The sequence below is a fragment of the Ochotona princeps genome, chromosome 6, assembly GCF_030435755.1.
Source record: "Ochotona princeps isolate mOchPri1 chromosome 6, mOchPri1.hap1, whole genome shotgun sequence".
Taxonomy (NCBI): domain Eukaryota; kingdom Metazoa; phylum Chordata; class Mammalia; order Lagomorpha; family Ochotonidae; genus Ochotona; species Ochotona princeps.
The window spans coordinates 44734950-44751186 of NC_080837.1; the positions used below are offsets into that span (position 1 = coordinate 44734950).

The following is a 16237-nucleotide window of genomic DNA, read 5'->3' on the forward strand; positions in this document are numbered from 1 at the left end:
AAGGTAAATTTATTTTGGGACATAAATTCTGAATAGCTTTTTCAGAACACATATTTTCCATGAACACTTTTTTTCTTTTTGATCTTTTTCTTTTTTGGAGTCCCAATAGATGCTTGAAATAATCTTTTTGTTATCTTACCTGTTCTTAAAATAAATATATTTGACTACCATTTTTATTTCTTTGTTTTTTGCTTTGGGGTTTTAAGATTATTTTTAAATTGATGTAGATAATAAAAAATGTATTACATAGTTCGATAGATTAAAGCTGCTATTCTGCGTGTGATTTCTCCCCTTATCATGGATGTCCTCCGGGGATTTTTGTTTCAGCCTCTGCACTTCACTGTTTCTGCATTTTATCCAATAAATTCCATGGAAAGAAGAAAAAAAATGTTCCTATCCCTTTCATCTATTCTAAAGTCTTCCCAAATGCATGGAAGTGACGAAAACACATATTGACATGGGCTGTTTATAATCTACCAAATACTGTATTTTAGATTATCTTAAGACTGGAAACTATATTGAAGTCACAGTTGACTGCTTTCCTGTGTTGACTTTTGACAGGCATCATTTGCTTATATCTTCCTCCCGTTCTGAGTTGCTTTCCTTGTCTTCCCTTTCTTCTTTCTATCTTTCCTTCCATTCTTCCATCATTTGTTCCCACATTCCTTCCTTTCATTTTTCTTTCTCTTTTCTTCTCTCTCTTGCTCCTCCTTTCTCTCTCTCTACACTTCGTTACTTCTCCTTCTATCTTTTTCTTGCTCTCTTCCTCCTTGCTGTTTGTTTTTAAATTGCAACATTGAACTGATATATACATGTCTTATCAAATATGATGTTTCAATATATGTGTTCAGTGTGAAGTTGTCAAATCAAACTATTTAGAATATATATTACACAGGTCCATTGGCATGGCCTAGTGACTAAAGTGCTCGCCTTGAACGCACCGGGATCCCATTTGGACACTGGTTCTAATCCCGGCAGCTCCACTTCCCATCCAACTCCCTCTTGTGGCCTGAAAAGCAGTTGAGGACAGCCCAAAGCCTTGGGACCCTGCACCCATGTGGGAGACCCAGAGGAAGTTCCTGGCTCATTGCTTCGGATTGGTGCAGCACCGGCCATTGCGCTCCCTTGGGGAGTGAATCATCGATGAAGGATCTTCCTCTCTGTCTTTCCTCCTCTCCGTATATCTGACTTTGTAATAAAAGTAAATAAATTTTAAAAAAGAATATATAGTACAATGCAGAATTGTGTTAATAAACATTTTTAAAACATTGATTTAATAATTTATTGGAAACGCAGAGTTGGGACAGGAAGAGAGACCCTCCATCCTCTTATTATTTTTCTAAATGGCCACACTGGTAGGAGATCAGCTAGGCCAAAGCCAGGAGCCAAGATCCACTTTTCAGTCTCCCACATGGATGCAGAGGCCTAAGCACCAGGACATTTTGTGCTGCTTTCCAAGGCCATTAGCAAGCAGCTGGAGCAGAAGTGCAACATCTGGAATTCAAACCAGCACTGACACAGGATTCTGGTTTGCAGGTGGCGGCTTTACCCACTACACCACAGTGCTGTCTCTATATTATGGTTCTGTGTGCATGGTGAGAACTTTAAAATTATACTCTCTTAACAGTTTTACAATATACATTGAAGCATTATTTCTTATAGTCAACATGTTACACAACATCTCTTGAACTTAATATTCTTATTCAAGCGAAACTTTGTTTTCTTGAATGACTTCACACTAATTTTCTCACTCCTCAACTTCTGGTAATCCTATTCTACTTTTCTATAAGTTTGGCTTTTGAAAATTCCACATAAAAGTGAAGTCAGAGGGTATGCTTTTGGTGGTCTAGTTTATTGCACTTAATATGATTTTCTTTAGTTTTGAGGATCTGGTCACAAATGACAGAATGTTTTTCTTTTCCACAGATTCAAAACCAAGTCTGAAGCCTGAGGTGATGGATCTGCAGAATTATTCCAAAGTGTCAGAGTTTTTGCTGCAAGGACTTTGCAAATCACATTATATCCAGAATATATTATTTGTAGCCTTTTCTGCCATCTATATTGCTACGATACTGGGCAATCTCCTCATCGTGGTCACTGTCATTTCTGATTCCCATTTGTACTCTTCCCCTATGTACTTCCTGCTGGGAAACCTATCTTTCCTGGACATTGGACTGGCTTCATTTGCCACGCCCAAGATGATTACTGATTTCCTTAGTGATCAAAAGCTCATCTCCTTTGGAGGATGTATGGCTCAGATCTTTTTCTTCCATTTTACTGGTGGAGCAGAGATGGTGCTGCTGGTGTCCATGGCCTATGACAGATATGTGGCCATATGCAAACCTTTGCATTACATGTCAATGATGAGTCGGCAGACTTTTCTCAGGTTAGTGTTTGTTTCTTGGGCTATTGGATTTGTGCACTCCATCAGTCAAATAGCTTTCACTGTGAACTTACCTTTCTGTGGCCCCAATGAGATAGACAGCTTCTTCTGTGACCTCCCCTTGGTCATCAAGCTTGCCTGCATGGATACCTATGTCTTGGATATACTTGTGATCTCAGACAGTGGCTTGCTGTCTGTAGTCTGCTTTTTGATCCTGCTGATCTCCTATGCTGGGATTCTACTCACTGTCAGACAGCGTGCATCTGGTGGTGTAAGCAAAGCTCTCGTCACTTGCTCTGCACACATCATTGTTGTGACTCTGTATTTTGGGCCCTGCATTCTCATTTATGCATGGCCTTTCAGTAGGTTCTCTGTGGACAAGCTCCTGTCTGTGTTTTTTACCCTTTTCACTCCCCTCCTGAACCCCCTCATCTATACATTGAGAAATGAGGAGATGAAAGCAGCTATGAAGAAACTGTGGAAAAGACAAGTGGCTTCTCAATGAATTCCAGCTTTGTACAACAAAACATATTCCTAATCATTAAAGGGATACAATTTTCTCACTACTATTCTCAAGTAATTATTTTTGTATTATACTGATGTTATTCTTTCTTGGAAAAGATTTACTTATTTATTTAAAGTCAGAATTAATAGAGGAAGGAAGGGATGGTGATACAGGATTTCACTTCCTGAGTGGCTACAGAGGTAGGGGCTGGGGTAGACTGAATCAAGGAGACAGGGGTCTTCTTTGGGTTTCTCAAAGGGATTCAGGAACTCAAGCACTTAGGACATCTTTCGCTGCTTTTCTAGGTACATTAGCAGAGAGCTAGAAATTAGGTACAGCTACCAGGACAGAGCAACTGCTCATATGGGATGCACATATATTGTATAAAAATATACATGTTGGATTTTATATATACAATAATGTGTACTACACAAGGGAATAATCATGTTTTATGCTCAACTCTCATCTCCCATAACAAGCCTTAGCAGGAAGTGGGATTAGGAATGGAATCAAGACTCACAACCTGGCATTCTTGATGCAGGAAATGAGAGTTCTGACATCATAATCACTAAACCAATGCCCAACTCAAAAATTAATTTTAAGCTGGAAAATGCATATTTTATAGCTAAGCATTTTAAGACACAAAATGATCTATAATGCTATATTTAATAAGAACTAAATTATTAAGCTGATATGCTTGATCCAAACTAGATTTTTAATAAACACTTCTTTGCCCATTGAATTAATTTTGCCTCAAAGGTGAGTCACATATAAGAAAGTGTGCTTGTGGACCTGGTACATTGACCCAACTGGCTAGATCCTCAGCTTTCAAGCCCTGGGACCCCATATGGATGCTGGTTCATAACCTGGCTGTTCTACTTCAAATCCAGCTCCCCATTTGTGCCCTGGGAAAGTAGTAGAAGATGGCCCAAAATACCTAAGTGGAAAACCCGGAAGAGGCTCCTGGCTCCTGGCTTTGAGTCAGGTCAGCTCCAGTCATTGGGACCATTTGGGGAATAAACAAGTGGATGGATCCCATTTTCTCTGTAAATCTGATTTGCCTTTCCAAAAAAATAAATGAATCTTTTTAAAAAAAAAAAATGTGTTTGAATCTTATGCTGAGTCTTTTGGTTTTAAATGTTCACAGAATTTAAAAAAATTTTTTTAATTGCTTAACTCTGAAACATCAAGTCAAAGAGACAGTAAGTAATGATTGGATTACTTGCACCCATGATGATGCTCCCAATAATTTTGGACATTGTCGTAAATCAGGGAATGTATATTTCAGACTTCCTGTACCCCACACAAGTAGATAAACATAAACAAATAGAGATTTAAACAACTTTTATTTAGGGTGAAGTCCCTCTCTCTGCTACTGTGATAATATTTTTTTCCTTAGGTACTTTGGACATGATCTTGTTTAAATCGATTACAGCCATATATGAAGAGTGTAAGTGTTAAAGGGAAACCATCAGCATCTTCAGGATTAACTTCCTCAGTTGTTATTGATGTGATACTAATAACTGACTTTTCATGGACTTTAGACAGAGCCATTTTTACCAACAGGATATAACAAGTATCAGTGATACATTATTTTTTGAGTAATATATATTTTTCAAGAATTTTGTTTTTCAGATTCTAGACCCTTAGCCAAAATAGGAGACAAGGCTTAAGAGTATACATTTTTACAGTCTCAAGTATTTCTCAAAATATAATATAAAGCAGGAGTTATGATAGTAAAAACATGGCATGTTCTAAGAATATACCAATGGGAAACCTGACTTGGTTTTATAGGTAAGAAAAACTTCATGTAAACCTCTAGATTTTCTCTGAATTCCAATTTAGTTATCTATCTATTTATCTATCTATCTATCTATCTATCTATCTATCTATCTATGTGTGTGGAGGGGAATAGGTACATATGTTTATCACAGCACCATTCATATAGTAAGTGTCCAAGTATGAGCAAGAATTCAACACAAGGTCTTTCTGTCTATTCCATGATTCATGCTCTAGTTCTGATTTGCTCAACTCTCTATCTTGCTTTGGCCTGCTGTGTGAAGTCTGATGTGTGTCACAGCACTATCAGGTCAGGTGCAGGCATTCCTGGAGACTAATTGTCTGATGTGAATAAGAATCACAGCTCGTGGGCCCAACATAGTAGCCTAGTGGCTAAATCTTCCCTTGCAACTGCCAGGATCACATATGGGATCCTGATCCCTGCTGGTGGCCCAGGAAGAGCAGTAGAGGATGTTCCAAAGCCTTGGAACCCTGTGCCTGCATAAGAGACCCAGAAGATGCTCCTGGTTCTGGCTTCAGCTCAGCTCAGCTCCAGCCATTGTGGCCACTTGGGGATTCAACCAACCGATGGAAATCTTCATCTCTCCTTTTCTCTGTAAATCTGACTTTTCAATAAAAATAACAAATAAATATTTCAAAAAGTTAAAAATGCAATGGTAACTTGTGGGTTAGTGAGATTTGTGTGAGAATATATCAAAATTTCTGTTTTCTACAATTCATAGGCTGTTTCAGGGAGCTTGTCATTGTCAGTTCATAGTTAGCCTAAGATTTAAATTAGAGGATTAGGGAATTTAAATTCTGTGAATGCTTTCATGAAACCCTTTTCTCAATGTTGAAATGAAGTAAATTAAATATAAACAGTAATGAATGGTTCACATATCCAGATAATACTGTTCTACAATTAGTTTTGTGAATTTGAACTTTGGGAATATTTCAGCGATGTAACGTTGGCTTTCATTCAGTGAGAACCACTGCATCATTACTTATGTTACTCATCTGCTGGAGTAACTGCTGTTCATGGAAAACTGCATGGGCTTCCTATGCCCTAAGTCAGAGAAATAGGTCACTATAATATACAAATTTTAAAAAATTGCAGGCCCGCAAGTGTGTGACTGTAGCATGTTCCAGACCTCTGAGAATGGTCTGGGATGAGGACCAGGTCCCTCCTGGGCAGCCCTGAGCTCTAGCCTTTGGAGGGAGGCCAACACCCTGCAGTAAATCCTTGCGTTAGACCAAAAGGGAGGGGGTCTGAGGAGGAACACAAAAAGCCCTAGGCACAGATGTTCCCATTAGGTGTCTCTCTTTGGTGAGCTTTGGAACCAGGTCTTTGGTCACTGGAAAGCTTCAGACTACTGATATCGCAGAAACTGAACTTTTGTTTCCTCTTTTTTTCTTCTCCTTAAAAGAAAAAGATTTGCTTATTTATTTACTTGAATGGCAGAGTTACACAGAAGGTTGAAATGACAGAGTGAATAAGAGGGATCTTTCATCTACTGCTTCAGTCCCTAGATGGTCGTAATGGCTGGACTAGGCTGGGCTGAGACCAGAAACCAGGAGTTTCTTACAGGTCTCCCATGTGGTTGGCAGGTGGGAGTGTTGTATTTTGGCCAGAAGTGCTACTGACCCCGTTAACTGACCTGAAACTGTACTCAAAAGATTTATTTATTATTTGTTTGAGAAACAGAGCAGTGAAGAGAGTGTTAAGATATTCCATTGCCTAGTTCATTTCCCTAATAGCCACAACAACATGGGCTGGGTCAGGCCACTATCAGAATTTCAGATTTCTTTCTGGTTTTTCAGACAAAGGAGGCATGAATTCAAATACAAGCAATGGCCAGAGATGAGCTGATTCAAAACCAGGAGGCAGGAGCTTCCTTCGGGTCTCCCAGGCAGCTGCCATGTCCCAAGGCATTGGGTCACCTTCTACTGCTTTCCCAGGTCACAAGCAGGAAGCTGGATGGGAAGTAGAGCAGCCGGGATATGAACCGGTGCCCACATGGAATCCCAGCACATGCAAGGCAAGAACTTTTAGCCACTAGGCTACTGCACTGGGGCCAAACACATTCTTTTAAAAAGTAGAAAAGAAAGAAAGTAAAAGAAAAAGTATTTCAAAGTCATGAACCTCAAAGTTAACCTCTTGAGCTTCCTTCCAAAATTGTGCGAAGGTGCAATTTTTGACATCTTACATAATTGTAAATCTATCATTTCTTAGGTTGTAATATTTGGAGTCATGCCTACCTAATGTAATAACTTTTAGGAATTGTATTGTTTGTAATACGAAAATATATGTAGTCTGGTCACCACTCTCAGTGCTGATGCCCTTTGGATGTAAGCCTTAGCTAACTAATTGTCAATCTACTCTCCCAGCTTCTACTGTTGCCTTTCCCAACAGTGCAGTCAAGCACTGCTCTTAAAAAGTTTTGCTGAGGTGTGTAGTGGCTTGCTTGCTCCTTGGGACAGCATTGTTTCTTTCCCATGCTACCCTGGCTCCTTCCTTGGCAATGGAAAGGCTTTGATGTTACATGACAATAATGGCCCGAACTAAGCAAACAGCACCTAGGTCCACTAACGGAAAACTCACCCTTCTGTCCCCTGCAATAAACTGTTGTTACTTTACTGAAAGTTCTTCACATTTGTCTTTGCTTTTGGTGAGTGCTATTTTCTTTTCTCTGTCAATAGAACATCATTAAGTATCATTTGTAGGGTAGGTCTGGAGGAGGCATATTCTTTGAGCTTTTCTTTACCGTGAAAGACTTTTATTTCATTTTCAAAGACAAAGGAAAGTTTTGCTGGGTATCTTATTTCTAGGCCAACAATTTTGTTTTTTCTCTTATGGTCTGGAATATGTCACTTCATTCTCGTCTGTTGAGTTTCTTCTGAGGGGTCAGCTGTGAGTCTTACTGCCATTCTACAGGTCAATCGATTTTTTCCACATGCACATTTAAGGATCTTTTTTTTATGTTCGACTGAGAGATCTTATTATTATATGTCGCGGTGAAGATAGACCGCTTTTGGCCAACCCTGCTGGGAGTTCTGTGCCCCTGCTGTATTCTGTTTCCCAATTCTTGTTCCAGATTAAGGAAGAAGTTTTTTTTTATTATTATTTTATTGAATACATTTTTAATTCCAGCTTCTTTTCCTGAACCTTCTGCAACTCCCATGTCTCTTACATTTGGCCTTTTAAATAGTGTCTCTTAATTCTTGAATACATTTTTTTTTAGCTTGACCCAGCTCTGCTTCCAGCTTTTTGATTGTTTACCCAAGAATCATGTTCCAATTCTGAAATTCTTTCTTCTGCCTTATTCATTCTATTATGGAGAATTTCCGCTGAATTTTTGATTTGCTCTATTGCATTCTTCATTTCTAATAATTCAACTTTGTTTTAGTGTTCCTATTTCCTGTGTGACATATTCCTTAAATTCCTTGAATTCCTGTGTGTGCTTCTCATTGTTGATAAGAAACGTTGCCATCTCGCACAAAATGGTATCTGATGTGCCATGGGTGGAGTTCTGTATCTGTTGACTGTTAGGTCTGAGGGCTACCCAGACCTATTTTGGGTAGAACCTATAGGATGCCACATTGGTGCAATGTACTGAGTTATAAATGAGTTTGCCCTCAGCTTAGTGCATGCACAGTCCCATCCCATAGCCTTTACAACCCTACTCAAAATGGCACTTGATGCAAACAAATTAGCAGGAAGGTAACTGCTTTTCCGGGGTTCATCTGTTGAGCTTTCAGTGAACTCCCCTTCACAGCTGGCTGGAGTGGAGCTCGGGCCACTACTGGAGCTCAGATTGCTGCTTGCTGCTGGCTGACTGGTCATTGCAACAGCACCCCATCGTCTCATTTGCTCTCTCATGTCTGTCAGTTTCCGGGTGCCCCTTTGCCATTGGCCTCTCCTATTTCCTGGAATGTGCCCTCTCTCTTCACACAAGCTAATGATTCTCCATCTGTTTAAACGTGTCCTTACCCTATTCTGCCATCTGATTCTCCTCCTGCTATGGCATTTTAACAAGAACCTGGCTTATGTTTCTAAGATATCTAATAAAATCTTATATACTGGCTTACAGCTAATAGCAGGAGAAGCCACATTCTGTAGTTTAAGAATATGGATTCTGTGATCCAAACACTTCAGTTAAAATTCCAACTTTCCTACTGACAATTTTGATTATCTATTACGTTGCATTATTTGTCAGGATTAAAATGGTTGTGTTCATCTCAGACTTTTGTGAATATTAATTGATAGAATCAGCTTAGTTCTGGCATAGACTATACTTTCAACAGCCTAGGTACTATTTTTTATAAGAATGTTTTTTTTTTAAAGATTTATTTGTTTTTATTGGAAAGGCAAATATACAGAGAGGAGGAGAGACAGAGAGAAAGATCTTCCATCCAATGGTTCACTCCCCAAGCTGTCGCAATGGTTGGAGCTGCACCAAACTGAAGACAGGAGCCAAGAGCTCTTCCAGGTCTCCCCACATGGGTCCAGGTTCCCAAGGCTTTGGGCTATCCTTGACTGCTTTCCCAGGCCACAGCAAGGGGCTGGATGGGAAGCGGGGCCGCTAGGATAAGAACCAGCTCCCATAAGGGATCCCAGCGTGTGCAAGGTGAGGACTTTAACCACTACATTGTCACGCTGGGCCCAGCCTAGGTACTATTTAACAGTATTTCGATACCATTATAAATTAACTATCCAATTGCTTCATTTATAAGAAAAAATTGGATGTATTAATTCTGAATTTAGTATTTGAATGAAGGTACCATTTGTTAATGTTTATTTGCATTATTAAGTTTATTATTAAACATTATAATGGTTTTTGGCTTATTATTTCTCTCAAATTTTTTCATTTGACAAGCAGACATACACACACACACATACACACACAGGAAGGAAAATGGCAGTGAGGAGGTATGCACACTCATTCTCAGGTTCACTTCCCAAATTCAACAACTGGAGTTGCACTGGGGCCTGAGTCGGGAGCCAGTAAAGAAATTCTGGCCTCTCAATGATAGGGGTGATCACTGGCTGCCACAGGCTCTGCATATTCACTGCAAGGCCAAACAATATCTTAAAATCATTTGATTATATTCACTTAAGATTCTATTTATATATTCATTTCTAATAGTTTTTTCATTATTAGCTATATTAGTACTTTGTTATCAAGGCTGCCGTAGCCACTCAGCGTTTCACATGGAATAGAAACCTGTGCTATACCAGACCCAGGAATCAATTTGTTTGGTTTTTAAGATGTTCGGGGCACATGTGGATGTCAGCAGCAGGTGTCTTGGCCACCAGGTCTTAAGAAATTAAAATCTATACAATTCTATGTATTGAATCTAAAAGCATTTTAGTATTATTGTGGTGCTCTCTTGTATACAGACTTAAAAATATTTTCATGTATTATCATTTTACTTTCTAAATTTATTTATTATTGATTTTATGCATGCAATGTTTAGATTATCCAGAGAAAACCAACCAAAGCTTATGTACATATATGTGAGTGTATATGCATACAAACATATGTCGGAAGTTTCTGGAAATGTTAGACTATCTTTTTTAAGATTTATTTTACTCATATTGCAAAGTCAGATATACATAGAGGAGGAGAGACAGGAAGATCTTCCGTCTGATGATTCACTATCCAAGTGGCTGCAAAAATGAGTCAATCTGAAGCCAGGAGCTTTTTCCAGGTCTCCCACATGGGTGCAGGGTCCCAAAGCTTTGGGCCATCCTCAATTGCTTTCCCAGGCCACAAGCAGGGAGCTGGATGGGAAGCGGGGCTGCAGGACTAGAACCGGCGCCCCTATGGGATCCCGAGCATGCAAGGCAAGGAATTTAACCACTACGCTATTGTGCTGGGCCCTAGACTATATGTTAACTTGTATAAATTTGATTAAAAGAGAATGTGGACCTTTTCAGTTTTTATAGACATTTTTATGCTTGTATTTGTGTTGGGGACTGAGGCGGGGAGAAAGAGACTAACTTATTGTGAGGATTTGTCTCACATGATTACAGATTATGGAGATTGAGCTGTCTAGCATTTGCCATGTGCACCAACAGGCTGGAAACATGGGAGAGCTGATGCAGAGATTAGGTAGGAAGGCAGTTGGAAGAAGAACTCCCACTTCTGTGGGAAGGAATCCCACATTATGGTTAACAACCCACTTTACTTCAGGTTCACTGCTTTACATTTATTCATGCTATCTAGAATCATCTCTATGGAGACATAAAAATGAACGATGCATTGAACATATCCTTTCCTATCTGTGAATTAAGTGTTACCTCAGCTGGCTCTAAAAAGCAGTCTACAATTCTTTATTTTAAACCATAACTGCATTCAGTAGCCAATTACTTTGAAGCTGGCTTCTGAAGTCTTCAGCAATCGTTATCAAAGTCATTTTAAATAAAGAGCTTTGAAAGATTTTGTGACTTCTTTTTTTATTGCATTTCATTTTATGACACAGTTTCATAGGCTCTGAGGTTCCCCCAGCCCCTCCCCTTGCCCTCGCCCCATGGTGGATTCCTCCACGTTATCGCAGTGTTACAGTTCCAATTCAGTCTTGTTTCTTTTGGACCTCTTTAAAGTGAAACACAATGATCAAATGCTAATGCTGAAATTGAGGCTTTTCCTTTTTATTGCTAGATTTGAATGATATTGACGGTGAAATATATTTGTGTTTCTGCTTATGGAGCAAATTTGAAAATGAATGTCACGTGAGTGTCTGTAAATATTATTATTGATAATCTGAAAATGTCATCAGCAAAGAGCCATTAGTAGAATTCTTCATCCACTGAAATGATTTGGAGAAGTTAGGAGACTGTCACTTTTACATTAAGTAACCCAGTCACCAAGAGATGTCATTTTGCCTGACCTTACCAATTCAGAGAGGAGGAATATTCTGATACTTGTAAAAGTAATAATTCCAGTAAGAATGTCTCCAAAATATTATGACAAATAAGTGTTGTTTAGTATATACTAAAGATGTAGAATTTGCTTATTTGTAAAAAAAAAATTACATTCTGTTAACCAGGTAATGATATGTATTATGTGACTTGAGTTACCATAATATTTGCAGGTATGTTTAGCTAATCCGGTATATCTTCAAAGTTTTTATTTTGTCACCTGGGAAAATGGATATGATTAATCATGATATATTCCTACTCTAAGTTGGTGTATTCCCTAACCTCTGCTGTGGTAGTTGGATGCAAATGCCCCATTATTAAAGGAGTCCAGCTTGATGGGAGAGAAACTTTATAAGCGTGTAAGTGCATCTGAAGTCCAATGAAAGAGAGTTATGAATTCTCTAGCTTCTTACAATGATGTGCTTCTCTAGCTATTTTTATTCACTCAGATCAAAGCTATCATTAAATCAAGTTTCACTCCAGTATATTAGAGGTGAGCCACTAATTGGCTGATTCGAATGATCTTCACTGAACATCTTCACTCCAGGTTAGTAATGAACCTTTAGGATATATGTGAATGTGTGTCACAGATATAATTGTAAAAACGCTAATTTATTTTATTGCCTTGACATTAAATTCTTAGAGCACATTACACTAATTTGTCAGCTAAAATTAACTATTGCTTTACTCATATTTTAGTTTGAAAGCATGTTAGTCAATACACAAATTCTGTGTATTTTCTGATTATAAGCTTAGAAATCATACTAATTTTAGAAAAGTGATGTAAATCATAGAATTTTCTAAAATTTGAACTCTGAGCTCATTTTATTACATTTTTAAACAATCACTTTGAATGAGAAATAATTTACATAGCATGAAGTTCACTCGTTTTAAGCTTATATTCCAATACCTTTTAACGTGTTTATAGAATTGTGCAACCATCAACAATGCCTCTTTACAACATGCTTGGCTCAATGACAACGAAAATTTATGTCTTTTCCTTAGTTTTCCATTTTGTTACAAATTTCCAACCATATAGTCCTTATAAAGCACCAAATTCAATTCAGTTCTGCTTTAAATTTATCTAGGAAACTTCCTGGGAGCAAAGAGGAAAACAACACTTAGAAGGATCTCTCTATGACTTGTTAGTGTGTGTTCAGTTGATGTTAAGGTAAATTAGCTAAAGTGACTGAGGTTTCTTGCTTTTATGATTCTGCCCATTGAGTTCACAAGGGTTTTCAGCTTCTGACTCAAAATTGAGGACTAAGAAGGACTAGCACTTAATCATCGAAAAAAGTGTTGTAATTAAGGTATTAATATAATACAATTATAAAATTCAGTAGCAACTAAAGGAAATCTTGGTAAAAAATCTAAAAATCTCCACCTTCATATTTTAAATTCATTTGTATTTTACAGTAGGTGAGTTGTGTCTTAATACAGTATATGAAAAATAAATTGTTGAGAAGGCTTACTATGGAGGAATCAGAACTTGTGTTCCTTCAGAAGCAGCATTGGAGCTGAATTGTAAATCATAAGATATCAGTGTCCTGAATGAGTTCTTCCTTCTAGTTGACTTATCAAAATGTGATAGCCAAATGCATTGCAATTGTTTTCTTTATACGTGAGAAGGAGCTTTGCGTACTGCAAAGCCTAAAGATAAAAGTATATTCTCGTCATAAGGTAGTACATAAATGGCACTGCAGTTACAAAAATATACCACTGTGTTAACCTGATCAACAGCAGTCTATAGTAGGCTATTTTACCTAATTTTTCTAGAATTTTATTACAATTCATGTTTACAGCTTGTTACAATCTTTATAAAAGAATTCATTCAAATTCATGTTGTCTGAACAATTTCTAATTATATTTTGTTCAGATGTTAATGAACAGTAGGTAATGGAAAGAATTCCATGGCTTGAAATTTTAAACTGTTTCCCTGATGGCATACATTACATTATATTTATATTATACATTTATGTAAGTATGCCACTATTTAGACTATTTAGATCAAATTTTCCTCACAGACGGAGTCTGGGGAAATTAGAGTGGTATTCAATAACTTACATGTAATATAAAGATGACACTTCCATTAAAAAAGCTTGCATTTAAGATCTGGCAAGGATCTTACATAAATGCATCCTCTCCAAAGGAACTTTACTCTAGAATACAGTGTTTCTTTCTTTCAGCTTGCAGGCATCCTTGCCCTGTAAAGCATGTAGTTTTGTGTTCAGCCACAAAGCTACCTCACTCACCAGTGTGCTTTGCACATGTTGTTCTATAAAATGCTTGAGTAAATGGAGACAAGAGAAAAAAAATACAATAATGTGCGACATTTGAAAGAGTTTGTGAAAAATGGAATTAAAAGATAAGTTTATTTGAGGACAAAAATTTTGAAATCCATATGTAGTTTTTTCATAATACATATTTTCTATGAGCCCTTTTTAAAGTTCCCTTAGATGTTTAAAGACAGCTCTTTTTCTTCCTGCAACTATTCTTTTAAAAAATACACTTAACCACCTTTCTGTGTGTGTGTGGTTTTTAATTTTTGACAATCTTGACATAATTAGGGTAAAAAGGTTCAAGCACTATAGGAAGATGGGCAAGACAATTAGTTCTATATTGTTTCCCTAATATATCTAATGTAAAAAGGGATTTTGAGGGAGAAGCCCCACCCAGTCTCCCACCCACCCCAGGTCCCAGATGTGGGGCATGCTCCGAGGGTCTTGCTCAAGTGGTTTTGATAGTTCACCAGTTCTGAATTGCTGCCACTCTCACCACTCCAAGCACGATGCGGTCATTGGAGAATCCACTGATTGACATAGTCTATCATAGAGTCTCCGTTTGCCCAGTATTGTCATTGCCAACATAGCTGAAGTGATTGATTAACTTGTTCTGTCGTCTCTCTTTGGATGGTTAGCATTCTGAGTCCCAAAGCTCGATTGGGGGATCCCCAAAGAAACTGTCTGAGGCATTCCCAGACCAGATTCTTGTATGTACTAGCAAGCACAAGGCCCGGCACAGTCAATCGCCCCGATCAGCTGGTTCTGTTTCCATCTCTGTCTTCCACTGGAACCAGTGGGTGTTTGCAGTCCAGCCTGGTTCTGCCCAGCACATACTCGGCCCTCACATAAATCAGTGGGATCTGCAACCCAGCCGGAGCGACCCACAATAACCCCCACCACTTTTCCCTTCCCTGCTCATTCCCCTTTCTTTTTTTTTTTTTTTTTTGTCTCATTCTCTTTTTTCTTCTCTTCTTAAGAATATTTTGAACTTAATACTCCTTTCCAACTGAGACTTTGTGTCCTTGAATAACTTCACACCAATCTTCTCACCCCTCAGTTTCTGGTAACCCTATTTAATTATCTAGTTTCAAAAATCTGGTCAGAAATGACAGAATGTTTTTCTTTTCCACAGATTCAAAACCAAGTCTGAAGCCTGAGATGATGGGTCTGCAGAATTATTCCAAAGTGTCAGAGTTTTTGCTGCAAGGACTTTGCAAATCACATTATATCCAGGATATATTATTTGTAGCCTTTTCTGCCATCTATACTGCCATTATGGTGGGCAATCTCCTCATTGTGGTCACTGTCATTTCTGATTCCCATTTGTACTCTTCCCCTATGTACTTCCTGCTGGGAAACCTATCTTTCCTGGACATGTGGCTGGCCTCATTTGCCACGCCCAAGATGATTACTGATTTCCTTAGCGATCAAAAGCTCATCTCCTTTGGAGGATGTATGGCTCAGATCTTTTTATTGCACTTTACTGGTGGAGCAGAGATGGTGCTGCTGGTGTCCATGGCCTATGACAGATATGTGGCCATATGCAAACCTCTCCGTTACATGTCAATGATGAGTCGGTGGACTTGTATTAAACTGGTGTTTGTTTCTTGGGCTATTGGATTTGTGCACTCCATCAGTCAAATAGCTTTCACTGTGAACTTACCTTTCTGTGGCCCCAATGAGATAGACAGCTTCTTCTGTGACCTCCCTTTGGTCATCAAGCTTGCCTGCATGGATACCTATGTTTTAGGCATACTTATGATTTCAGACAGTGGCTTGCTTTCCATGAGCTGTTTTCTGCTGCTGCTGATCTCCTATGCTGGGATTCTACTCACCGTCCGACAGCGTGCATCTGGTGGTGTGAGCAAAGCACTCTCGACCTGCTCTGCTCATATCACAGTCGTCACTCTGTTCTTTGGGCCCTGCATTTTCATTTACGTGTGGCCTTTCAGTAGGTTCTCTGTGGACAAGCTCCTGTCTGTGTTTTACACAATTTTCACTCCCCTCCTGAACCCCCTCATCTATACATTGAGAAATGAGGAGATGAAAGCAGCTATGAAGAAACTGTGGAAAAGACAAGTGTCTCCTCATTGAATTCCAGTTTTCCATAGCACTTTGTCTTGCTATTCATTCAGGGGATACATTTTTTTTTATTATTGTTCTGCTCAAATATTTTCTTCTTATATTAACTTTAAAAGGGGAGGAATTTATTTATTTCAGAGACAGAGTGTCCATCATCTCTCTCATTCCTCAAATGGCTGCAATGGCTCGGCCTGACTTTTCAAAGCCAGTAGCTTGGTGTGATTATTAATGTGTTCAATTATAAGCAATTTTTTTCTATAAAATTATGTATTTTGTTTCAT

The 16237-nt window shown here is 38.5% G+C and overlaps 2 protein-coding genes across 2 annotated transcripts; both read left to right on the top strand.

Annotated features, from left to right (window-relative positions):
- Positions 1 to 1952: 1952 nt before the first annotated feature.
- On the top strand, positions 1953 to 2888 carry LOC101520336 (olfactory receptor 4K14-like). The gene has a single exon (XM_004584869.4). The coding sequence runs from the start codon at positions 1956 to 1958 to the stop codon at positions 2886 to 2888; it is 933 nt and encodes a 310-aa protein (XP_004584926.2). The 5' UTR covers positions 1953 to 1955.
- A 7321-nt stretch (positions 2889 to 10209) lies between these two features.
- On the top strand, positions 10210 to 15968 carry LOC101520576 (olfactory receptor 4K14-like). The gene is made up of 2 exons (XM_012926867.2): positions 10210 to 10230; positions 15048 to 15968. Exons 1-2 carry the CDS (start codon positions 10210 to 10212, stop codon positions 15966 to 15968), a joined length of 942 nt encoding a protein of 313 aa, XP_012782321.2.
- The last annotated feature ends 269 nt before the right edge of the window (positions 15969 to 16237 follow it).

Coding starts and splice junctions, on each gene's coding strand:
- LOC101520336 (XM_004584869.4), top strand. CDS start 1,956: ATGGATCTGCAGAATTATTCCAAAGTGTCAGAGTTTTTGCTGCAAGGA.
- LOC101520576 (XM_012926867.2), top strand. CDS start 10,210: ATGTCGGAAGTTTCTGGAAAT. Junction 10,231..15,047: donor TGTCGGAAGTTTCTGGAAAT/GTTAGACTATCT, acceptor ATGGGTCTGCAG/AATTATTCCAAAGTGTCAGA.